This window comes from Impatiens glandulifera, chromosome 3 (genome assembly GCF_907164915.1).
Source record: "Impatiens glandulifera chromosome 3, dImpGla2.1, whole genome shotgun sequence".
In the NCBI taxonomy this organism is placed as follows: Eukaryota; Viridiplantae; Streptophyta; class Magnoliopsida; order Ericales; family Balsaminaceae; genus Impatiens; species Impatiens glandulifera.
In genome coordinates this window covers 5249369-5276382 of record NC_061864.1, presented here as the reverse complement: position 1 = coordinate 5276382, position 27014 = coordinate 5249369, and the positions used below count along the sequence as shown (strand labels likewise).

Sequence of the window (27014 nt, the reverse complement as noted above, 5' to 3'; positions counted from 1 at the left end):
AAATTTTAATAAAAATAAATAAATAAAAACTTATTTGATAAAAAATAATTATTTAGAATATTTACAAGATAAAATAATCAAAATATTTTTTTATATTTAAAATTTTAATTTAATAAAAATCAAATAAAAATATTTTCATTTTTTAACAGAACAATTAATTAATTTGATACTTAAAATGATTGATGTAATACAAAAAATAAAAAAAAAATAAAAAAAAAACTAAAAACTCAACATCATTTTAGTTTTTGCCACCACAACATAAAATTTATCAGTCACAACATCATCATTGTCAACAATAACAATTATTTCATAGCATAACAACAAGTCTTTACTCTATCCAAAAATGATTAATACCATTACCATGTCTAAATGTCAAGGAGATAACTCAATCCGAATACTCAATCAAGGCCCAACTGAACAAGAAGGAGCCTCGTTCGAATGCACAACATCAGCCAAAACTTGACCCATCTTCATCTCCGCAACAGAACTGTCTACTCTGTTATACACAAAAGGGGAGATTTAATGAATAAATATTGCAATGAATGATAGATTGGTATAAAAAAAACATTACTTACTGAGCATTTATGCAGAGTTTCTTATTATTCTTTGTTGTGCTGTTATTCATTGATCTTTTTCGATTTTCCGGAGGACCACCACCTTCGACATCAAGAGGCTTCTCATCCAATGAGAGTGGAACCAATTGGAGTAAGCCCTTTGAGTTATCAGAAGGATCAGGGTGATGAACATTGGTAGTGTGTGGTAGTAGTAAGCCCTTTGAGTTATCATCAGTCCTAGTAACAACAACCAATTCTTCTACCTGACTATCGGGTTGTATCACAAGACTTGTCTCAGGATTTACTACTTCCGCAACTACATAATCCTGGGGAGCAATAGTCCTTCCATTATTTAACAAGTCGTAATGTTTTTTTGACTTTGATTTTACTATTGCAGCCATCATTATTCCTGTATCAGACTTACCTGCAAAAGTTCATCATTTATAACATCAGCCAATTTCCAAACAACCTAGCTAGCACTAACAAAGAGCTTGTTTTTCGGAAGATTTCTTTTTATTGGAACATGGGTCATCTGGGCCTCTGGAAAATAACATAAACAAGGCATAGTAGAGAGATTTATATATGAAGGAAGGATTACCCAAAATTGAAATAATAAGAGCGCGGGCTGCTAGTAACTCAGAGTCTTTCTTTGTTCTACAAACCTCCCCGGTGTATTTCACCTCGTTAAAGACTAAAGAAGAGGTGAATACTTGGAGCAACCCCTCTTCCTTAACAGTATGATACACGGGTTTCTCAAGATTCATCTTTGATACATATTCATTGACAATGGTCTTGCAGAATATTGGATCCTGTGCAAAGATGGGAAATAATATTTATGAAAAATACATAGAAGAAGTATACAACAATTTAGGATGGAAAAAGAAACAAGGACAAAAGACTACTTAAGGTATTGTAGGTTTTGAAAGAAAGAACATGAGGAAAAAGGATGAGGTATTGACTAGAGAGTCGAAGTCCTAATGATTAGATTCAGGATTTTATTTCAATTGAAATGACAAACATGGAATGAATGAGAAACATAAGAAAAGTCAAAAATAGAACACAGTTGACTAATAATATCAAGATGAAGCATGCCACTGACCTTGGAAATGAGTGATAATGCATCACTCTTAATCTTTTGCGATGCACCTTCAAATGCCATCATTGCAATATGTTGCTCAGCTGCCTTTCTTTTAGGGAATATCTTTTCAGAGGTGTAATGGATTCCATCAACCACAACAGACGATTTAAAACCAGATTCTGGTTTACAACCTTGAGAGGTTGTTCGATACATTGGAACGTCCATATTGGACTTCTGCAACAGCTCTTGCAGACGGTTTTTATAACTCGGTAGGTTAGAAACATCTGCCAAGGTGAAAGAGAATAAAAAATATCATAAACAAAAAAAAGGCAAAACACACTTGGATTTAAACATAACTATTGAATAATAAAATGTCACACATATTTGATGGGTAAAGAGGAATTGATCATGCATTGAAGACATTTCTAGAAACAAGAAATTCAAAATACCTCAATTTCAAGAACACATTTTTTACTTATCTCAAGAAAAGGAAAATTCAAGACAGGCAATTTGTAAGCAAGATCATCTAAAGATCAGAGACCTATTTCCAATATGAAAACTTAATAAACCAGATTCTTAGAACCTCAATAATCTGAAGTTGTAACTTCATCTATTAGACAAATAATATGAATAAAGAACATCTTAATGTACAAGGATTATAAGATGGATTAGACAAAAGGCTGGTTCGGTCTGAGTTATTTAAATAACACAATTCGAAAACATCATTTCAATTCTCGTCACATCACGCTATTCAATAACTAAAATACTAAAATACCCTTTATTTTATTTTAAATTATTATTATATATTAATACCTTTTAAATCTTTTCACCGAAAAAATCACCGCCTCTTCAAAATCATCATCAATCGTAACATTTTAAATAAACAGGTACTTTGAAAACCCCAATCCGAAAAAGATAATAAGAGATTTCGGTAAGCAAATTCCCAACAAATATAAAGTTTGTTTTAAATTAGAACTCGTTACTAATCCCAACATAGAAGTACTGAAAAAACTAAAAAAATCTCAAATATCCTATGCGAAAGCTCTGCATTTATTGCAACTGAATGACCAATAAACTCACTTGAACACTTCCTAAGTTCAATTGATTTTACTGAGCTATCAGATGGAACCAAGAACATTCCATTCCCAGACCATCATCATTAGATTAGACAAAATGCTACATAAATATAACACCTTTCAAGTGGTTCATCTCAGTCTGTCAAATAGTTAGTAAATAACACAGCAGCAGGGATGAGCTAAATGATAGCTGATCAGAAACTAGATTAGGGCATTAAACTAATAGCTAGACAAATCATTTCCAGTGACCTGATATCAACAACCAACCAAAGGAAATGTGAACATGGATTCCATACTCAGTTTGAACAGTAAGTAGTACATTTATCAGAAACTAAACCAAATGCAGAGGAAGGAATGAATGAAAGAGATGATCACCTGCCATGGCCACCACCTTAGTTAGGAGCTAGGATCCTGTAAAGACTAGGGTTCTATAGAGTATCTTGCGCAGAAGTAAAATCTGATCGATGTATCCCACGAGACTAAGAGATCATCCGAAGAGAGAGAGAAAGAAAATCATAAAAATGAAAATTGAACAAATGTATTCAAAGCCTATCAATACATGCTTTATCTTTTTCATACAAAAATTAAAAAAAATTAAAAAATTCATGTATATCTCATTATTTTTTATTTAATTATTACATAATTTCTTAAAATTTGTATTATCTCACTATTTTTTATTTAATTATTATATAATTTTTTAAAACTTGTATTATACAGTTTAAAATATTAAAATACGTTAATATTATTCACATTTTAAAATTATACACTGATTATACCTTGTCTTGCACGTCAAAAATATATTAAGAGTACGACAATAATATTATATAATATGAAATAAAATTATATTAAGAATACGACAATAATATAGGATTATATAGTTAAATAAATATAATTATTTGTTTATTTAAAGTTTAAAATAATTAAATAATGGATTAAATATATTAATTAATAAATATTTTATATTAATAATTTATAATAATTAACCTAATTTATATTTTTACTTTAAATTCTGTAATATTGACTAAATAATTAATAGAGCATATCTGATACTTTTTACTTATAATTTTCCTTATAATATAGTTATTTTTTTTATAAAAGTATAAAGTAGATATTTTAATTAACTAAAAGTTCTTTAAATTTTATAAAAAAATATATTAAAATAATAACTATTTTTTTCTTTAATATTTACTAAATATTAAAAACAATTATACAAATATAAATGCTACTTTAAATATATAACTATTTTTAAAATATATATTTTACTTTTTGTTTAAATTATTAAAATTAATAATTAATAATATAAAGTATAACATATTTTAATTATATATTTTATACTAAATATTACTTTAATACACTTTTTATTTTTCTGTATAATCTATTCAGTAGAAAGTAGAAAGTAATTTATTTTAATTATTTTTTTAATAAATGCAAATAAATTATTTTCACTTTTTAATTAAATAATTTTAAAAATTAACTTTAATGTGATTCTGGTAATCATCATTCTTTAATATTATTTTTCAAAAAGATAAAATTCCTTGTTATAAAAACAAACAAAGAGAAGTCCCAAGAAGAACAAAAAATATTACATAGATAAATTGCAAGTTTAGAGGTTGGTAAACAAAGTCTTGTTGATTTTTTTATTTTTTTTCCTTTTTCTAATAGACTCTTCATAAAAATAACCAATTGAAAATAATAAACTGAGAACTAGTGGCTAGTAACAAAGATAAAGTGACTAGTGATTGTGGACCATCATAGTGATGGTTTATAATTTTGAAAACAAAAAATGGTGGTCATCAAGAATGGTTTTCACTTCACTTAGTTGACATTATTAGTGATAAGGTAAAGAAGTGCATTGGCAGACACCCTTAATCAAAAAGATAAAATATTGCATAAAAGTAATTCAAAAAGAATAAAGAGAATAAAGAAAAATGCTAAATGCATAAATTATTCATTTATAGTTTATATTTAAAATAAAGTATTACTTATATATAATGTATACTATGACTTTCAACTTATTTTATAGACAATTGAAATGTAACCTAATACATTATATATATTTCTCTTGCTTTCCCTTTGTTTATTAAAGTTGTCCTATTAGTTTAGGGCAACTAGTTCAAACAAATATGATGATGAGTATTTTTCTTTTTTCCTTATTTCTCTTAAATATAAAAAAATATGGCCATAAGGGGTTAAACACATAGCAAACAAACTTAAGCATTTAATTAAACGCAGAATTTTTCGTCTGACGGGCTCGAACCCAAGACTTTTCAAAGATGCTAAGATATTCAACTCTTATTGCTACAAGGTTAAAAGAATACATTTAAAATATGGCCACAAGGGGTTAAGTACATAACCCACAAACACTTAATCATTTAAACATGTGTAGAACTTGTCGTGGGTTCAAACCCATGACCTCGTACAAAAGCTAAGATATTTATCTCTTAAATATAATTCACAATTCTTGGATAATAAACATATTAATATGAGTTTCAATTTATTTATTTAGTCTGTATACTTCAAACAACTTTTTTTGATAGCCAACATTAATCAACATTAATATGAAGAGTGACTATAAGATCAAATTCCTCTAGCTACTACTAATATATGTATAAAAACAGGGAATCAAATCTAGGGATGTCGAGGAATATCAATCCATTGGAGTCGAAGTTTGATTTCTCCACTCTCCACATTCCTCAATCTTAAGAACATATGTTGTATGATCTTTTGATCCTCCCACACAATGTGACTCTCCTCGGAAAGACAGTTATTTCTTGTCGGATCTATCTTCCCAATAATAGTCCCGCTTGGAATAAGGTCAGCATCCCCATCCCTCTTATCAATTTAACAGCTTCTACAATTGGCCTTATCTCAAACATTGCATCTCCCATTTTATCATCGAAACTCAACAAGTCCTTATCATATACAAGCTATAAAACAATCATAAAATATTATTATTGATTGAATTGGGAAGAACAATTAATTAATTAATTAGTAGTACGTAGGGTGGTTTATCATCACAAATCTCACCTCACATATCATCATATTTATTCTTATCACGACTTCTTTTACCTCACTTTAACAAATCAACAATCAATCCTCTAATCGACCACTTCGGTCAATCAACATCTCATACATATATTTTTAAACACTAATATCTAATTTATTATAAAGACATTTTATATTTTACCCTCACTTCGAAAAGTCAACCACCAAAAATATCAAAATCGACATTTCATCTAGTGACCTCACACACCTCTTTATTCCCTCGGAAAACCACCACCAATCTTAGTCAACTCTCGTGACTCATACTTTTTTCACATGCCTCTTTTATTCCTCGGAAAACCATCACCAATCTTAGTCAACTCTTGTGACTCATGCTTTTTTCACATGCCTCTTTTATTCCTTGGAAAATCACCCACCAATCTTAGTCAAGCTCTTGTGACTCACATTTTTTTTATATGTCTTTTTTATTCCTCGGAAATCACTCACCAATCTTAGTCGACCTCTTATGACTCATACTTTTTTATATGCCTCTTTATCCTCTTGGCAAACCACCCACCAATCTTAGTCGACCTATTTTACCCCCACTTCAATCAATCACAATAGATCACACACCTCTTATCCTTCGTCAAACCAAACACTAACCCCAAATTGACCATCATCTTGTGACTCACACTTTTTGATAAATCTCTTTATCCCATCATATGTCTCTTTACCTCTCGACAAACAATCCACAAATCTTAATCGACCTCTTTTTACCACTACCACCACTTCGAATTTTAGTCTTAAACATGAATCTAGAACACTTAACTTCTAGACCACTTGAGTTTGTTGAAATAATTTTATAATTTTGTGTATGATTATGTATTTTGTATTTAATAGTTAAATAGTTGATCTCTTAAGACTCACATTTTTTCATATGTCTCTTTATCTCGGTAAACATTCATCATCCCCTCGACAAACCACCCCTACCAATCTTACTCGACCTCTTTTACTCACTTCAACAAATCAATAACCAATTTAATCGATCACGATCCCACTAATCCCCCAATTAATTGACCTTAATCTTGTGACTCACACTTAGTCGATCTCTTGTGAATCACAGTTTTTCATATGTCTCTTTATCCCCTTGACAAACCACCCCATCAATCTTAGTCGACCTCTTTTACCCACTTCAAAAAATCAACAACCAATTCAATCGATCATGCACCCACTAATCCCTCAATTAATTGACCTTAATCTTTTGACTCATATTTTTTCATATACCTCTTTATCCTCATCGGCAAACCACCCACCAATTTTAGACAACCTCTTTTACCACTTCAATAAATCAACAACCAAAATTCAATTGATCATGCACTCACTAATCCCTCAATTAATGGACCTTAATATTGTGACTCACATTTTTTCATATGTCTCTTTACCCCATCGGCAAACCACCCACCAATCTTAGTCGATATTTTTTATTCCTACTTCAACAAATCGACAACCAATCACAAACATCCACTAACCCCTTAATTGACTCACACTTTTTCATATGCCTCCACCCAACCTTCATCTCGTGACCTCACACTTTCAAATGCATCGATCTCTCAAATATTCTCACTTTTAAATTTGTATTTTTTGAGATTCAAACCCTGATCTTAAACATAAAATGTGATCACTTTAACTGCTAGACAACTTGAGATTGAGATTGAGATTGTTGAAATAATTTTATAATTTTATGTACATACATATATTTTGTATTTAATTTATTAACAATTAGTAAATCTTTATATTAATCAATAAATTATTCATAATTATAAAAGAAAATTATAGTGATGAGTGAGAAGAGAGAGAAATTTAGTTTTTTTTTTGGCTAATCAAATTGAGGCACATCATTCTCTTCTTCGTTTCCTCCCTCAAATTCCCTCTCTCAATCATTTCTCTATTAGAGAAATGATATATGATGAGTGAGTAAATATATGATAAAGAGAAAAAAAAAATTATATAATAATAATAATAATATAATTGCATTTTATAATAACTTGTTGATGTAGTTTTTTTTATATAGTGTTATTATAGGTGTAATTTATATATTAATATATATATATTTATATATATTGATGATAAGATATATATTTTATATGATTAGTAAATATATATATATATATAATAAAGGATAAAATATTATTATATAAATTAATTAGGAGACGTAAATTATGAGAGAGAAAATAATTAAAAAATATAAATTAATTATTATTATTTATCAATTACAAAAACTTATTATATATTAAATTAATTAGGATATATATATATATATAATTAATGAGAGAGAAAATAATAAACAAATAAAAAATAGTTATTGTTATTAATTTTATAAGTGCATTTATAAAAACTTGGTCAATATATATATTTATATATATATATATAGTTTTATTATATTTATATATAAATTAGTTATTATTATTATTATTACTTTATAAAGTAGGATTATTTATAAAAAAAAATAAAAAATGTAATATTATATATAAATATATAAATTATTGATGAGAAATATATATTTTTTATGTTAAAAACATTTAATTAGGAAATTTAAAAAGTATATATAAAAAGGGATAAAATATATTTATAATAAAATTAATGATAAAAATTAAACAAGAGATAAGAAATTATATAATAAATAAGAAAATAAAAAAAAAATTAATTAGAAAAAAGAAATTTAAATGATTGTAGAGAGATTGTTATTGTTATTATATATTAAGGGAAATAAATTAATTAGGAATGAAATTTATGATATAGAAATTATTTTATAATGAGATAGTGTGTTATTATATACATTAAAACATATGTATATGTTAGGTAATATTATATATATATATATATATATATATATATATATATATATATATATATATATATATATATATATATATATATATATATATATATATATATATATATATATATATATATATATATATATTAAAAGAAATAATCAATGTGGGTGAGCAAATGTACGAAACTTTCAATTTTATGTTTTAATATTATTATATATAAATTATTAGAGAAAATTAATTAAGAAAAAAAATTATGTATATATATATATATGAGATAGCTTATTTTAGAGGTGTTATTATATTTATTATTATTGTTATTATTATATATAAAATAATATGTTACTTAATATTATATATTTAAATATAAAAATTATTAATTAGTGAAATAAATATTATATAAATGATATCTTAAAAAAAATAATTAAAAAAGATAAATTAAAATATATATATTTTTTAATAGAGATAAATTATTTAAAAAAGATAAATTTAATAAAAATAAATTAATATGTAAATATATATATTAGGAGAAAGAATTAATGTATATTAAGCTTCTAATTTTATATCCTACATTAGAAGGAGTAACACATATAAATCTCATTTTTATACCGTCTATATCCTACAATAGTATTATTAATTATATATTAGGTTATTAATTTGATTTTTATTTTATTTTATATTAAATATATATTATAATATATAAATATAACATTTTTATCTTATTTTTTAATTTATTTTTTTTTCTATTATAATATATTAAACATTTATATATCATTTTTTATTATTATAATTTAAAAAAATATATATTTTTAATGTTACGGACCACAAAATTTATATTTGCATTGTCCCAATTAACTATTAATATTTGTTTTTTATATAAATATTATTTATTCTTTTATTATTTATTTTTATATGATATAATTTAAGGTTGTTTTATTTTAATTAATATAATATTTTATATTTATTTTAACTTCATAATTTTTTTAATATATTATTAAATATTTTAAAATTAAATTAAAAAATTTAAATTTTGTTAAATTGATTCAAATTATATTTAACTAATAAAAATATGTTAAAAAAGTATAAATATATTAAAATTAATTAAAAAAGTAAAAAAAAAATAGTTTTAAAAAATTGGGTCGGTTGTTCGGGTCTGGGTACCCATTGGTTCCGAACCGATATTTCGGGTAATTTAAGTACATAATTTTTTCTGGGAAATTCGAGTCCTGTTTGGATTCCTCAAAACTCGAAAATTTGTCATGTATAACCGAATATCTGACTGAATTTGAATTCACCGAATTCGAATTTCATTTTCAATTTTAGATGTGAATTTCAAACAAATTCAAATTCAAATGCGATTTTCGAATGTTTTTTCAAACTCGAAAATCAAACAAAAAATCGAATTCATTTTTTATTTTTATTTTATTGTTTAATATATAATAAATAATTTATTCTATATTATATATAATATATAATTTATTATATATAATAATTTTTCATTCATTCACTAAACCTAAGTTTAGCCGCCGCTGCCCACCTTATTTTTAATCTCTAAACCTAATTTTACCATCTCATATATATTTTCTAACTATGATTTTCAAGCCACAGTCTTCTTCCTCTCTCTTTCATATCTATTCTCATATAAAATTAACATAATCTCTCATAATTTCTTATTGTCATCTCACTCTTTCATCTTCATTTTTATATGAAAGAGTCTTCAGACTTCAACTGCATCTCTTCTCCATTCTCATATGAAAGAGTTTTCGGAATTCAACTGCATATCTTCTTCATTCTCATATGAAAGAGTTTTCGGACTTCAACTATATCTATGAGGTTTGATCTATCTAATATCTTTATCTCTTAACTTCTTCTTTGTCAAAATTCTTAAATCTTGATTTATCTATATGACTTCGTTTAACACATATTTTGAATTCAAGATCTATCTCGTTCAACATCTTAATTCAAATCTTATTTTGAATTAAAAATTTATTAATAAAATTAGAAAAAAGAAAATTGAATTCGTTTCGAATTCAAACTGAATATCAAATTCGAATTCAGTTCGATTTTCGAATTGGTTAAAAAAAATAATTACCCCTACCCAAAATGCTTTAAACGAATCTAAGAAACATCAAGAAAATATTATTTTCAAAAAAAAAATACAAAAAAATGTTTTTATTTAGGACCCGTTTGGTTTATTTTTTCTTCTTCATTTAATAATTATATATAAATATATAATTTGCATAAAATTAGTTTGAAATCTATTTTCTTTCTAAACTAATTTTTTTTATGAAGATATCATTCCTCGTTACTTATACTAGCATTTTTATTTTTAGATTTACGACTCATAACATAGACTATGATTTAGGAACAAAATGATACAAACTATACACATGTTTAGGCTTGAATTATCTTTAGACGCATATCCTATAATTAGATAAATAAATAAGGTGTAGAATAATATATTTTTTAAAATGACCAAAAGTTTAAAGTGAAGACGGTAATGTGACAGACACATGAGACGTAACGCGAGAGTCATTTTTCATGACGTGTAACCAAATACCGAACTAAATAGAATAATAAAATGTTTTTGAACACTTAAACTATTTTTTTTCTAATTTCGAGTAGTAATTATGTGTCAACTCTAAAAAAGTTAAAACTAATTTAAATCGATGTTTTAAATGCATATAGTCAAGTGTACTATTTTGGTTCCTCGTATCACTCGATACTCAAAAAGAATTTAAGTTATAGGACGCAACTATCGAGTAACAAAAAACCCTTCTTAGGAAGGATCGATTTTTAACGTTACAAATACAAATAAAATTATTTTCACAAATATACTTTTCAAGATTTTTATATGCTATAATTCAAGACTACAAAGATATATGAAACAAGAGATAATATATATTATTAATAAAATACATAAAACTCTATTTAAAAGAAAATTCATTATTACATTTATTAATATATTATAAAATATTATATCATTAAAAATAATAATCATAATAAATTTATAAAAAGAATTTCAAATCATTTAAGATTTTAATAAAAATAAATAAATAAAAACTTATTTGATAAAAAATAATTATTTAGAATATTTACAAGATAAAATAATCAAAATATTTTTTTATATTTAAAATTTTAATTTAATAAAAATCAAATAAAAATATTTTCATTTTTTAACAGAACAATTAATTAATTTGATACTTAAAAATGATTGATGTAATACAAAAAATAAAAATAAAAAATAAAAACTAAAAACTCAACATCATTTTAGTTTTTGCCACCACAACATAAAATTTATCAGTCACAACATCATCATTGTCATAGCATAACAACAAGTCTTTACTCTATCCAAAAATGATTAATACCATTACCATGTCTAAATGTCAAGGAGATAACTCAATCCGAATACTCAAGGCCCAACTGAACAAGAAGGAGCCTCGTTCGAATGCACAACATCAGCCAAAACTTGACCCATCTTCATCTCCGCAACAGAACTGTCTACTCTGTTATACACAAAAGGGGAGATTTAATGAATAAATATTGCAATGAATGATAGATTGGTATAAAAAAAACATTACTTACTGAGCATTTATGCAGAGTTTCTTATTATTCTTTGTTGTGCTGTTATTCATTGATCTTTTTCGATTTTCCGGAGGACCACCACCTTCGACATCAAGAGGCTTCTCATCCAATGAGAGTGGAACCAATTGGAGTAAGCCCTTTGAGTTATCAGAAGGATCAGGGTGATGAACATTGGTAGTGTGTGGTAGTAGTAAGCCCTTTGAGTTATCATCAGTCCTAGTAACAACAACCAATTCTTCTACCTGACTATCGGGTTGTATCACAAGACTTGTCTCAGGATTTACTACTTCCGCAACTACATAATCCTGGGGAGCAATAGTCCTTCCATTATTTAACAAGTCGTAATGTTTTTTTGACTTTGATTTTACTATTGCAGCCATCATTATTCCTGTATCAGACTTACCTGCAAAAGTTCATCATTTATAACATCAGCCAATTTCCAAACAACCTAGCTAGCACTAACAAAGAGCTTGTTTTTCGGAAGATTATTTTTTTATTGGAACATGGGTCATCTGGGCCTCTGGCAAATAACATAAACAAGGCATAGTAGAGAGATTTATATATGAAGGAAGGATTACCCAAAATTGAAATAATAAGAGCGCGGGCTGCTAGTAACTCAGAGTCTTTCTTTGTTCTACAAACCTCCCCGGTGTATTTGACCTCGTTAAAGACTAAAGAAGAGGTGAATACTTGGAGCAACCCCTCTTCCTTAACAGTATGATACACGGGTTTCTCAAGATTCATCTTTGATACATATTCATTGACAATGGTCTTGCAGAATATTGGATCCTGTGCAAAGATGGGAAATAATATTTATGAAAAATACATAGAAGAAGTATACAACAATTTAGGATGGAAAAGGAAACAAGGACAAAAGACTACTTAAGGTATTGTAGGTTTTGAAAGAAAGAAAGAACATGAGGAAAAAGGATGAGGTATTGACTAGAGAGTCGAAGTCCTAATCTGATTCAGGATTTTATTTCAATTGAAATGACAAACATGGAATGAATGAGAAACATAATAAGAAAAGTCAAAAATAGAACACAGATGACTAATAATATCAAGATGAAGCATGTCACTGACCTTGGAAATGAGTGATAATGCATCACTCTTAATCTTTTGCGATGCATCTTCAAATGCCATCATTGCAATATGTTGCTCAGCTGCCTTTCTTTTAGGGAATATTTTTTCAGAGGTATACCGAACTCCATCGACCACAACAGACGATTTAAAACCAGATTCTGGTTTACAACCTTGAGAGGTTGTTCGATACATTGGAACGTCCATATTCGATTTCTGCATCAGCTCTTGCAGACGGTTTTTATAACTCGGTAGGTTAGAAACATCTGCCAAGGTGAAAGAGAATAAAAAATATTATAAGCAAAACACACTCCTTCAATTTGAGTTATTTAAATAACACAATCCAAAAACATCATTTCAATTCTCTTGTCACATCACGTTATTCATTAACCAAAATACTAAAATACCTTTTATTTTATTTTAAATTATCATTATATATTAATACCTTTTAAATCTTTTCACCGAAAAAATTACCGCCCTCAAAATCATCATCCATCGTTACATTTTAAATAAACAGGTACTTTGTAAACCCCAATCCGAAGAAGATAATAAGAGATTTCGGTAAGCAAATTCCCAACAAATATAAAATTTATATTAAATTAGAACTCGTTACTAATCCCAACATAGAAGTACCCAAAAAACTAAAAAAAATCTCAAATATCCTATGCGAAAGATCTGCATTTATTGCAACTGAATGACCAACAAACTCACTTGAACACTTCCTAAGTTCAATTGATTTTACTGAGCTATCAGATGGAACCAAGAACATTCCATTCCCAGACCATCATCATTAGATTAGACAAAATGCTACATAAATATAACACCTTTCAAGTGGTTCATCTCAGTCTGTCAAATAGTTAGTAAATAACACAGCAGCAGGGATGAGCTAAATGATAGCTGATCAGAAACTAGATTAGGGCATTAAACTAATAGCTAGACAAATCATTTCCAGTGACCTGATATCAACAACCAACCAAAGGAAATGTGAACATGGATTCCATACTCAGTTTGAACAGTAAGTAGTACATTTATCAGAAACTAAACCAAATGCAGAGGAAGGAATGAATGAAAGAGATGATCACCTGCCATGGCCACCACCTTAGTTAGGAGCTAGGATCCTGTAAAGACTAGGGTTCTATAGAGTATCTTGCGCAGAAGTAAAATCTGATCGATGTATCCCACGAGACTAAGAGATCATCCGAAGAGAGAGAGAAAGAAAATCATAAAAATGAAAATTGAACAAATGTATTCAAAGCCTATCAATACATGCTTTATCTTTTTCATACAAAAATTAAAAAAAATTAAAAAATTCATGTATATCTCATTATTTTTTATTTAATTATTACATAATTTCTTAAAATTTGTATTATCTCACTATTTTTTATTTAATTATTATATAATTTTTTAAAACTTGTATTATACGGTTTAAAATATTAAAATACGTTAATATTATTCTCATTTTAAAATTATACACTGATTATACCTTGTCTTGCACGTCAAAAATATATTAAGAGTACGACAATAATATTATATTATATGAAATAAAATTATATTAAGAATACGACAATAATATAGGATTATATAGTTAAATAAATATAATTATTTATTTATTTAAAGTTTAAAATAATTAAATAATGGATTAAATATATTAATTAATAAATATTTTATATTAATAATTTATAATAATTAACCTAATTTATATTTTTACTTTAAATTCTGTAATATTGACTAAATAATTAATAGAGCATATCTGATACTTTTTACTTATAATTTTCCTTATAATATAGTTTTTTTTATTTATAAAAGTATAAAGTAGATATTTTAATTAACTAAAAGTTCTTTAAATTTTATAAAAAAATATATTAAAATAATAACTATTTTTTTCTTTAATATTTACTAAATATTAAAAACAATTATACAAATATAAATGCTACTTTAAATATATAACTATTTTTAAAATATATATTTTACTTTTTGTTTAAATTATTAAAATTAATAATTAATAATATAAAGTATAATATATTTTAATTATATATTATATACTAAATATTACTTTAATACACTTTTTATTTTTCTTTATAATCTATTCAAGTAGAGAGTAGAAAGTAATTTATTTTAATTATTATTTTTTTAATAAGTGCAAATAAATTATTTTCACTTTTTAATTAAATAATTTAAAAAAGTAACTTTAATGTGATTCTGGTAATCATCATTCTTTAATATTATTTTTCAAAAAGATAAAATTCCCTGTTAGAAAAACAAACAAAGAGAAGTCCCAAGAAGAACAAAAAATATTACATAGATAAAAGGCAAGTTTAGAGGTTGGTAAACAAAGTCTTGCTGATTTTAATTATTTTATCCTTTTTCTAATAGGCCCTTCATAAAAATAACCAATTGAAAATAATAAACTGGGAACTAGTGGCTAGTAACAAAGTTAAAGTGACTAGTGATTGTGGACCATCATAGTGATGGTTTATAATTTTGAAAACAAAAAATGGTGGTCATCAAGAATGGTTTTCACTTCACTTAGTTGACATTATTAGTGATAAGGTAAAGAAGTGCATTGGCAGACACCCTTAATCAAAAAGATAAAATATCGCATAAAAATAATTCAAAAAGAATAAAGAGAACAAAGAAAAATGTTAAATGCATAAATTATTCATTTATAGTTTATATTTAAAATAAAGTATTGCTTATATATAATGTATACTATGACTTTCAACTTATTTTATTCACAATTGAAATGTAACATAATACATTATATATATTTCTCTTGCTTTCCCTTTGTTTATTAAAGTTGTCTTATTAGTTTAGAGCAACTAGTTCAAACAAATATGATGATGAGTATTTTTCTTTTTCCTTATTTCTCTTAAATATAAAAAAAATGTGGCCATAAAGAGTTCAACACATAGCCCACAAACAAACTTAAGCGTGTAGATTTAACTAAACGCAGAATTTACCGTCTGACGGACTCGAACCCAAGACTTTTCAAAGATGTTAAGATATTCAACTCTTGTTGTTACTAAGTTAAAAGAATAGATTTAAAATGTAGCCACAAGGGTTAAGTACATAGCCCAAAAACACACTTAATCATTTAAACATGTGTAAAACTTATCGTGGGTTCAAACTCATGACCTCGCACAAAAGTTAGCGATATCCACCTCTTAAATATAATTCACCATTCTTGGATAATAAACATATTAATATGAGTTTCAATTTATTCATTTAGTCTGTATACTTCAAACAACTTTTTTTGATAGCCAACATTAATCAACATTAATATGAAGAGTGACTATAAGATCAAATTCCTCTAGCTACTACTAATATATGTATAAAAACAGGGAATCAAATCTAGGGATGTCGAGGAATATCAATCCATTGTAGTCGAAGTTTGATTTCTCCACTCTCCACATTCCTCAATCTTAAGAACATATGTTGTATGATCTTTTGATCCTCCCACACAATGTGACTCTCCTCGGAAAGGCAGTTATTTCTTGTCGGATCTATCTTCCCAATTATTGTCCCGCTTGGAATAAGGTCAGCATCCCCCATCCCTCTTATCAATTTAACAGCTTCTACAATTGGCCTTATCTCAAACATTGCATCTCCCATTTTATCATCGAAACTCAACAAGTCCTTATCATATACAAGCTATAAAACAATCATAAAATATTATTATTGATTGAATTGGGAAGAACAATTAATTAATTAGTAGTACGAGTAGGGTGGTTTATTACCAGCTTGACAGGGAGATCGGGATCAGAGATTGATAACGTTAAATCTTCTTTCCATTCTGGATTTACATTCTTCTTTATAACTCGAGTTTTCAACTTCTGCAATTCAATTGATGATGATGATGATGATGATTTATGAATGAGATAATGAAATAATTTGTATAATTACCTGTTTGGCTAATCGGAGAATTACGTAAGGATCGCTGCTGCTGACGTCTCGAATGGCGAGGTTAATGCCTCTTTCGACGTGAACTCTGAGGAGACCTAACGCGTTTTCCATTCCTCTGCTCTGCTGCTGCTGGTGCCCTGTTTTAATCGCAATCGCAATCGCAGGAATTAGCTTTACCTTTGGAGTTTTGACTACTGTGAATTAGTATGGTGGAGAAATCAATGGAGAAGAGAACAGAAGAGAAGCGAGCTCCTTCTTATTATTTATAGTCTAAATATTTTATTATTCTTTACGAGTATTTGATGACTTTATTTAAAATAAAGAAATAATTACTCGGTGAAGTGAGTAAGTGGGGGATAGCTAGGTAGTTATTTCCAATGTCATAAATAAATAAAATGATAAATTACCCCTTTCAACTTTAACTTTGGCTACCTTACCCTTTCTTCAAGTAAAACTTTATTTTATATATATAAAAAAAAATTATTCAAAATTTTGTTAATATATTCATATAATTCATTCACATTTTTCATATTAAATATACACGTTAGTTAATTTGATTTTAATAATTAAAAAAAAAAATAGGTGGGACGACCATGTCGAAGAATTAAGGTTTGGATGAGCTTGAAAAATTATTGATAAAATAAAGAAATAAATATAAATTATATTTTTTTTAATTTTATAAGAGCAAATAATGAATTAAATTAATTTTTTTTAAATAAAAATTAAAGCACACATCACATATCTATCTTAAAATTTTATTTGTAGGTGAATTGAAACTCACCTGCAACTTAACATAAATACTCTTGAAAATATTAATTTTTTGAAAAGTTGTTTTGGGTGGACTTGGTAGATGTATCACACCTAATATTTTGTTTTATGTTTTGTTGTCTTGTATTTTGATTTATTCTTTTTTTATTATTGTTAAATCAACTATTTCAGAAATAGATTGGAATCCTATTAAATAACGTAACGTTATATAATTAATGTTAATTGTTAATTTGTATTTAGGGAAATAAGTATTAATTTAATTGCAAGAGGGCTGTTTTCCTTATGTAATAATACGTCTTATATATAGTTAGTCTTCTAGATTACACTGATTACGTCACTGGACCCCACAATGACCACAACGTCCATCAACCAAAAACAGTTAATCCTCGTAGTTTTAATAAATGTTGTCCTATTATTATTTTATTATTTTTAACATCATTTTCTAGATTAAACTTCGATACCAAATAGTTCAAATATTCTAAATAAATAATCTCAATTCTAGCATTTTATCTTCCCCTTTTCTTTTCCGAATAATAAAAAATAAATTTTAACAAAGAAAAAGAAAGGTAAATAATCAAATATATATATATATATATATATTTATAGTAAAAGTAAAAAAAATTCTGTCAATTGTCTGTCAACTACGTATAGAGTATACTAAGTATGGACCACGCGTTTTTTCATGTCTGTCGTGTTACCCGTGTAATATTGTTAATGTGAAACAATTGTCTGTCTTAATTAAGAGCTTGTTTGGTTTATAGGTTGGATTATTTGAAACAAATAATGTGAACTTTAATTTTTTTGTCATTTTTTATTTTGTTTATGTTCAGAAAAGCCTTAATTGAAGTGTGCATTCACATTACAAGTTGTTTATTCAATTATTTCAATATTGAAACTATATTTTCCACTTGTATAAAAAATAATAATGTAAAAGGAAAGTTAGACTGATTATAACAATCAATGTCCTAAGTTTTGCTGTAAAATGAAGATATATTGATTATAGCAATCAATATTCCTCACTTCTGCAGTAAAATTCAAGTCATAATTAAGAGTTTTTATTTTTTTTGTTTAATAAAAAATAAATTATTTGTGTTTTAATTGATTGAATTATTATAAAATATATATATATATATATATATATATATTATTTTTTTGAATTTAGAAAATTAGGTAATTAATTGAATGAATAAAATGAAAAAATTATATAATAAATGTGAAAATCAACATCAAACAAGCTCTCCATTATTTAATTTCTTTTTACTATTTCATCCACCCTAATAAATTAGCATATATTACTATTTCATCTACCATAACAAAGTAATATTATTTTAAATTAAAAAAAAAAATTATTATATTTAACAGGTAAGATATCATGCGTTGCATAGTTATAGCTATAAAATAAAGATAAATAAGACATAAATAAAAAATAAAATTTATAAAATTATTTTATTCATAACCACCAACCCTCTAATTGACCATTATCTTGTGACTCACACTTTTTCATATATCTTGTATCCCCTCGACAAACCACCCATTGACCCTAATCTTGTGACTCACTTTTTCATGTCTATATTTCTCGACAATCCACTCACCAATCCTAGTCAACATCTCTTTTACTCTCACTTCAACAATCAACAATCAATCCCAATTGATCAAAGACTTCTTATCCAATGTCAAACCAAACACTAACCACTTTCAAATGCTCGTCAAACCAACCATTAATTCCAACTTCACACTCGACCAACCACCCACCAACCACCAACCAACTTTCATCTCGTGACCTCACACTTTTAAATGCTCGTCAAACCAATCACTAATTCCAACTTCACACTCGACAAACCACCCACCACCCGACCTCCATCTCGTGACCTCACATATTTTCAAATGTTCGTTCATACCAACCACTAATTTCGATCTCACACTCGACAAACCACCCACCACCTCTTTTCTCTTATGCATTTTTAATAGAAATGCAATATATTGTTAAAAGATCAATATGCTTATGCTTAATTTTTTCAATTAAAATGAAGCATTTTAAAAAATAAAATAAAAAATACTCTTGCATTCGTCTAATTGATAAAAATAAAAAATAAAAATGACAACACAATTAATTTATTTGACAAAATTTAACATAATTTCTGAATAATAATAATAATATATAATTTTTCATTTTTTTACTTAAAAAATCAATCATATTTTTTATATCAAATATAATATAAATCACTTACATTTTCTTTTATGATTTTGACCAAATAGGAACGTTTATACGAGAAAGTCTTCTTCGTGGAAGAAACCTCTTACCGGTCCGTCCGCTAATTTATGGTCATCATATCTTCTCATATCTTCACTGAATCGAGTCCTTTTAATTATCATGTTGATGTTGTTTTTGTGCCCTAATATTTTTTATTTTTTACTATAAATCTTGTAATTTTGAACTGTTTTTGTTGAGTTATTTTCACCACAATTTTTATATAATAGCAAAAATGAGGATTAATAACACTGATTTCATTTTTTTTCAAATGTTTAGAAATATGTAGAGATGGCTTCCAATCATAATCTATGAATTGTTGAGTAGACTTCAATATTTGAGTTTTTGTCATGTACAACTCAATTATAGATACTTTAATATTTTATATTTGTTGGGTTTATTTAAATGTTCAACTAAACACTTTAAAAAAATATTTAAGATTTTGTATTGGGTCTATTAGGGTTGTAAAGACCGAGTATGATATAAATTTGTATCATAACCTTAAACTATTATGATAAATCGATAATATTCTGACTACATGAATGTGGCCAAGTTTAACTTATACAAATCAATTAATCTTAAATTTGATAAATTTTGATTAAACATAGTAAGAATGAGATTATTGTTAATAATATTCTTCCTTATTCAATTTAATGCGAATTAATTGATAAAAGAGAGTGAAATAGCAAAATCAAAAGTGAGAGGTATTTCAATTTAGTGTAATGGGGATTAATAGGGACAAATTATTGCTTTTATAGCCTCTTTTTCTTTATATACATTATGCACTTGATGATGAGATGATAACATCTTCTATCATAAGTCAAAGCTCAAAATTACCCATCCTTCACATGAGACTATATACGCTTCCAACTGCCAAATAATTTGCATCCCCTATTGGCATCTTTTCCCAACAATAAGAAGAAAAAATAGAAATTTATTGAAACAAAATGTTAATAGTCTAATAGATCGAGATATGAATCAGTGGGAATGTTTACTTACTTACCCACGGTAGTTGCAGAGAATATGGTAATGATCAATTTTTGTATTTCATGGTTTCCTTCTCGAAACCAATTGTTGGGAATTGTTTTGCGTACTCTTCCACATCATGTTTGAGCTTAGAAATCTCAGATTGGATTGAAGAACTTGACTGCAATGTTGCCAAGAAGTCTTTCAACTTTGTTCCTGCTCCATCAAAAAAATAATTCAATCCACCTATTGTTGTTGTCTGTTGATGTTAAGACTTAAGACACTAGAGAGTCATTTAGAGTAAAAAAAATATAACCTTTAGTTTCGGATTTGATCTTCAAAGCCAATTTTACTGCAGAATCAAAGAATTCTGCAACTTTAGCAAAATCCTCCTCCACAAATCCCCTTGAAGTTAGAGCAGGTGTCCCTGATATAGTATTCAATCATTTTACTAGCTTGACTAAAATATAAACACGAGAAAAATCTAGATAGTGATTGTGACCATGATGCAATGTTCATTTGGAAAAGTAACACGATCTGTATCTTTAGAAAGAAAAAGTGAGTAATATTTACCCATCCTGATGCCACCAGGAACCATGGCAGACACATCTCCAGGGACAGTGTTCTTGTTGGCTGCAATATGAACAGCTTCCAACACCTTTTCTACTCTAGAACCATCAATACCCTGTTTGAAGCATATTTCTCAATATCAATTACCTTCTTTTTTTAAAATGAAATGCCAATATTTATCTCCTTACCTTGTTTTTAAGGTTCACCAAAACTAAGTGGTTATCAGTCCCACCAGAGACAAGTTCATATCCACTCCCCATTAAAGTCTGCAAAGTTACTACACGTGAGATTACATATATGAATAGAATTTAACCGGTTTACCATGATGTTTCTAATAGCTTAGAATCAATCAATCATACCTGAGCAAACCTTGAGCAGTTACTGAGCACTTGGTCTTGATATGCTTTGTATTCTGGAGTTGTTGCCTGTATAAAGCAAAGCTAAATTTTAAAGGAGAGAACCATTTAAGAGTGAACTATTTAATTCATCTAGATATTGGAAGTATTAAACAATAGTTTTACTTCAAAATCAAACCTGCTTCAATGCAACTGCCAAGCCAGTGATAGTATGGTTATGTGGACCACCTTGAAGTCCAGGAAAGACAGCTTGGTTGATTTTATCCTCATAGTCATACAAGACCTTCAACAAGATACCGAAATAACATTGATTATTGCTCCTTTACAGTGAAATAGACCATTTGGAAACACTTATTATGTTTCTTATCAAATACAGAAACATTTGAAAACAAAATTTAGACAGAATTTGTTTTTGTGTAAACAAAGGGTGGAAATCAGATATAGAAAGCATACCTCTTGTCCTTGCTTGTTAATCTCTTTCACTCCCTTCCTGAAGAAAATCATGGCTCCACGTGGCCCACGGAGTGATTTGTGAGTTGTTGTGGTCACAATATCAGCATACTCAAATGGTGATGGAACCACACCAGCCGCAACTAACCCACTGATGTGTGCCATGTCAGCCAACAGAATAGCTTTCTGCTTGTCGCACACCTGTGGTAAAAATTAACAAGATCTTTAATCTCGAGTTCATAGTTTAATAAGTTGAAACATATATTAAATCCTCAAAGCAGTTTACCTTGCGAATGCGTGCATAGTCATAAAGACGTGCATATGCACTAGCACCAGCAACTATGAGTTTCGGTCTGAACAGGGTAGCACTTTTTTCCAACTGCCATTCGATAAGGGAACTCTTTCAGTTTTAGCTGATATTAAAAGAAATGCACCTATTCACTTTAAAATTACAATTCATATCTTATACCAGAATTTTTTTTCATTAGTTCCAAGTATCTACAATGAATGTACAGAATAGGAGAAACCGAGAAGTGGACATTCAAGAATCTGGAAAAGCAAATGGCTACCTGGTCATAATCTATATATCCAGTGGTCTCATCCAGTCTGTAGGGCATTGTCTCAAAGAATATGGATACTGCAGATATCTTTTTTGTGTCAGTCTGCTCACAAGAGAAAGGCAACAATGAGTAAGATATTGAAAACAACCAAATACATATTTTTTAGCTCGCACCATAAATAGAAACATATTAATGAAAGTTAATCAATTTGATGGATTCCATAGGTAGAATAAAGGCATACATTGTGTTTGGTCACTCACATCTTTACAAGTCAAGTCCTAATTTCTTCACCTCAACTACATAGGATATTTAGTAATTCGGTCTAATCTCACTGTATGGTGATTGGGGTCCTGGTATGGGTAAGTTGTCCAATCTAGTAATAGGATAAATTATCTATTTTTTTTTTAAATGAAAGGAAGTTAATGCCTTTATTTGTCAAATTAAAGAAATCAAATAAATTGCTTAGTGATCGCTCCTGCTGCAGTCTGTGGTATGTCTAACAGCTACAGCTAAATCTCTTCACATGCATTTGGTTTCATTTTGGAAGATGTTGGTATATCTGACTAATAAGGAAGATGGAAACACCTGATATCCATGAGAAAGATGGCCACCATGAGGAAGATCAAGAGCCATGATTCTGTCATGAGCTTTTAACAATGCTGTGTAAACTTGGAAATTAGCCGGTGACCCAGACAGAGACTGCACGTTTACTGCATGATCACAAAAAGCAAATAAGAATTCCTCATTTTTTTTTCTATGTTGTGGAATTGTTGCAGAAGATGCAAGAAGGAATCACACGAAACCATGTTCTAATTGGTTCCCTAAAACCTCTAAATGTGAGATTGCATGAAAAAAAAAAACAATTTCAGTAATATATATATAACTGACCCGCATTGAGCTAAGTTAGAACATAATTTATTACCTCCCCATTTAGATGGATCCAGTCGAAATGCTTCCAGAGCTCGCTTCTGGCACAAAGTTTCTGCCATATCAATGTACCTGAAAGACAAGACATCATTGTGCATATTCTTTTACTATATTTGAAACTAAGAGTAGATGAAGCAAAATCCAACTGTTTTATACAAATGAAAATAAAACTGAAAACATTGTAATACAAACTTGTGGATCAAGATCCAGCAAAAAGTTTAATCTAATCCATCCAGAATCGATATACAAGCAAAAAAGTTTCTATAAATCCTACTTTCCAAATAAGCGTATAGAATGAAGCAGAAAATACATACTCATTTCCTCCATAATATCTAGCACCTGGGTAACCCTCACTGTATTTATTAGTCATTATAGATCCAACCGCTTGCATCACAGACAAAGATGTGAAATTTTCTGAAGGTATAAGTTCGAGCCCCTTGATGAGAACAAGACAAAGTAAACTACCATTAGCAATAAGATAAAGCAAAATGAATAACTAGCTAGGTCATGCTTAGTTAATTCATATCCATTTGTGAAGAAATGATCCCAATGAGGATCAACGAAAACATTAAAACTGATTAAAAAATGATTAAAGAAAACCTTCCACTGTCTGGCCTTTTCAAGCTCGATAATATTGGCAATCTCTGGATCGACGACCTCGAGTGGAGAGTTCAATTGCTTTGGCCACTGGACATAGAATAGAACTCACGACATGTGAGAAAAGACGATACTGAATGAAAATTAAGGTTAAGAGTAGAAGTTGATGAGGCTTAACTGTGACGCCTGATTTCTCGTAAACATCTTGGCTAGGTAGAGAAGACTGCAGGAATTGAAGAGATAAAAGAAAATCAGAAGAATGATATTGAAGTGAAGTAGAAGTAGAAGTAGAAATCGGACCATGTAATAGAAGGGACCGCCGTTGAAGATACTCTTGACTGGCTTGTCTACAGAAGAACTGAGGCGGCGAAACACCATCGCCATTGACATTGCCATCTCTCCTCTTTCTCTCTATCTCTTTCTCTATCTATCTCTTCTTCCTCTTTAGTCTCTCTCTCTCTCTGAGGAATTGAATTGGATCATAGTTCTGACCCTATCTTCGTCTAAGCACTTACCACCCTCTGGTTTTGGGTGAGTTTTTGGTGGTTGCAGAATTTCTTTTTATTTTTTCTGGACTTCCAACGGCCACAACTGCTTCAGTGGGGATTAGTGGATTACACGGAATTTTAATTTTTTATTTATTTTAAACTCAATTTTAATATTTGAAAATTAATTGCAATTCAATTATTTTGGAAATTTTGTACTTTTTTTATATTTGTTTGATTTTTTTTCTTACTTAATTGATGTGGAAATCAAACCTATATTTAAATGAGTTTTCAAAATAAATGAATACATTGAAAAAAAAATCATATATTGTAATTTTATATTTGTTTATTAAAATAATATTTAATTATAAAAACAGTACATCTAACATTTAAATTGTTATTTTTAAATATCCAAAACAATGTAAACATAATATATTTAAAAACATTTAGAACATGTTTTTTATATTCTTAGTCAATTGGATTGGTTTATTCATATCAATTTTTAAAATAATACTTGAAATTTATAAAGTCTTTTTTAAAATTGAGGATTATTATTATTATTATAGAAAGTTAATATGAAATCTCCATTATCTGTCTTTTCATTTAAAATATTTTAAGTGAGAATCGAATATGTGACAATTTATATTTTAGAATCGTTCTTACCACTTAAATTACTTTAGTGTGATAAATTTTACAATATTATAAACAATACCAACAATAAAAATTTAAATTCTTTGGATGAAGAGTTATTTACGGTGTCTTATGGATGATATGTGCATGAAAAAAAAATATATTATGGTTAGTCGTATGTGTCACGAGAAAGTTGAATCGACAACTTACTTACTTTTACATTTTCGAGGGGTAACTAGTATCTGAAGTCTTTTAGAGGATCACTTAAATTTAAATTTATTGGATGATGCCTAAATCTTTGGATAGTTTTAGGAAATTTGGATTGATGCATTTAATATGGCAGACCTACATAATTGGGTTACCATCTCATTTACTTGTTGGTGGACTATCTGGTTGAAGAGAAATCGTCGAATTTTCAATTATCGCAGTTGTTCAATTCGTATAATTCATAATACTATTATTATGATGTTTTTTTGAGATTCATTTTGAAAAGCTGGTAGAGTCCGCCGATGAGTTAATCGTTTTTCTCGAAGACTTACAAACTCAATAACCTATTAAGTAACATTTTTTATTTATATTTATTTTCTCTTCATGTCATAATTTTGTTGTTCTGTTCAAACAATTTTCAACATTTTGAATATAAATTGATCATTTTTTGAATAAAATAAAATTTTAAATTTTAAATAAATTTAATATTTAACCTGTTGAATAGTCTATAAGCGGTTAGTATTAGGGTCTCTCTTATTTATTTCGAAAATAGTTGGAAAATGACTTAGGGTATGTTAATTTATTTAACTCATTAAGCAAAATATGAGTAAGGATATATATAAGAGTGGGTCGGTATACCTTAATATTTTATCCATACTTTATACTTTACCTAAAATTTCGGTATACAAAATATGCATATCTTTATCTTACCTTAATTTCGGTATACCTTGATTTCGATATACCTTAATTTCGGTATACAAAAAATCCATACATTACCTTACCTTGATTTCGGTATATCATAATTTCGGTTCGGTATCGCTATTATACCTTTGATGCCTAAAAAACATATTAACTTAAAAAAAATCAATCTCATCGATAAGGTAGAGAGACATATATAAAATAATATTTTAGTATAATTATATTTTGATACTATTCAAAAATTATATTTTTATAATTAAATTAATATCAAATTTATTTAATTATTTCCTTATAAGTGTTATATATATATATATATTTAACTTATAATTACTATTTCGGTATATCTCGATATACTAAAATTTTAAAAATCTCATACCTTTACCGTACCGATAATTTCGGTATCGGTATCATATCTTACCTTTTTTTTGGTATACTTTAAAAATCGATATTTTCGATATT

The 27014-nt window shown here is 27.8% G+C and overlaps 4 protein-coding genes across 4 annotated transcripts; all 4 read right to left on the bottom strand.

Moving 5' to 3' along the window:
• Nucleotides 1-402: 402 nt before the first annotated feature.
• Nucleotides 403-1390, bottom strand: LOC124928995. Its single transcript, XM_047469247.1, has 3 exons — nucleotides 1153-1390; nucleotides 576-978; nucleotides 403-496 (listed from the first exon to the last, which is right to left on the bottom strand). The coding sequence occupies exons 1-3, from the start codon at nucleotides 1316-1318 to the stop codon at nucleotides 403-405; spliced, it is 663 nt and encodes a 220-aa protein (XP_047325203.1). The 5' UTR covers nucleotides 1319-1390.
• Nucleotides 1391-11822: 10432 nt separating this feature from the next.
• On the bottom strand, nucleotides 11823-12925 carry LOC124932987. Its single transcript, XM_047473708.1, has 3 exons — nucleotides 12688-12925; nucleotides 12110-12512; nucleotides 11823-12030 (listed from the first exon to the last, which is right to left on the bottom strand). The coding sequence occupies exons 1-3, from the start codon at nucleotides 12851-12853 to the stop codon at nucleotides 11937-11939; spliced, it is 663 nt and encodes a 220-aa protein (XP_047329664.1). The 5' UTR covers nucleotides 12854-12925; the 3' UTR covers nucleotides 11823-11936.
• Nucleotides 12926-16407: 3482 nt separating this feature from the next.
• Nucleotides 16408-17329, bottom strand: LOC124932187 (protein C2-DOMAIN ABA-RELATED 1-like). Its single transcript, XM_047472803.1, has 3 exons — nucleotides 17093-17329; nucleotides 16927-17022; nucleotides 16408-16840 (listed from the first exon to the last, which is right to left on the bottom strand). Exons 1-3 carry the CDS (start codon nucleotides 17201-17203, stop codon nucleotides 16541-16543), a joined length of 507 nt encoding a protein of 168 aa, XP_047328759.1. The 5' UTR covers nucleotides 17204-17329; the 3' UTR covers nucleotides 16408-16540.
• A 3462-nt stretch (nucleotides 17330-20791) lies between these two features.
• Nucleotides 20792-25023, bottom strand: LOC124928868 (serine hydroxymethyltransferase, mitochondrial). Its single transcript, XM_047469117.1, has 16 exons — nucleotides 24835-25023; nucleotides 24713-24757; nucleotides 24538-24624; nucleotides 24252-24373; nucleotides 23933-24009; nucleotides 23596-23720; nucleotides 23020-23112; nucleotides 22737-22829; nucleotides 22454-22651; nucleotides 22179-22283; nucleotides 22004-22069; nucleotides 21833-21910; nucleotides 21648-21759; nucleotides 21391-21501; nucleotides 21112-21290; nucleotides 20792-21009 (listed from the first exon to the last, which is right to left on the bottom strand). The coding sequence occupies exons 1-15, from the start codon at nucleotides 24928-24930 to the stop codon at nucleotides 21142-21144; spliced, it is 1557 nt and encodes a 518-aa protein (XP_047325073.1). The 5' UTR covers nucleotides 24931-25023; the 3' UTR covers nucleotides 20792-21009; nucleotides 21112-21141.
• Nucleotides 25024-27014: the final 1991 nt, after the last annotated feature.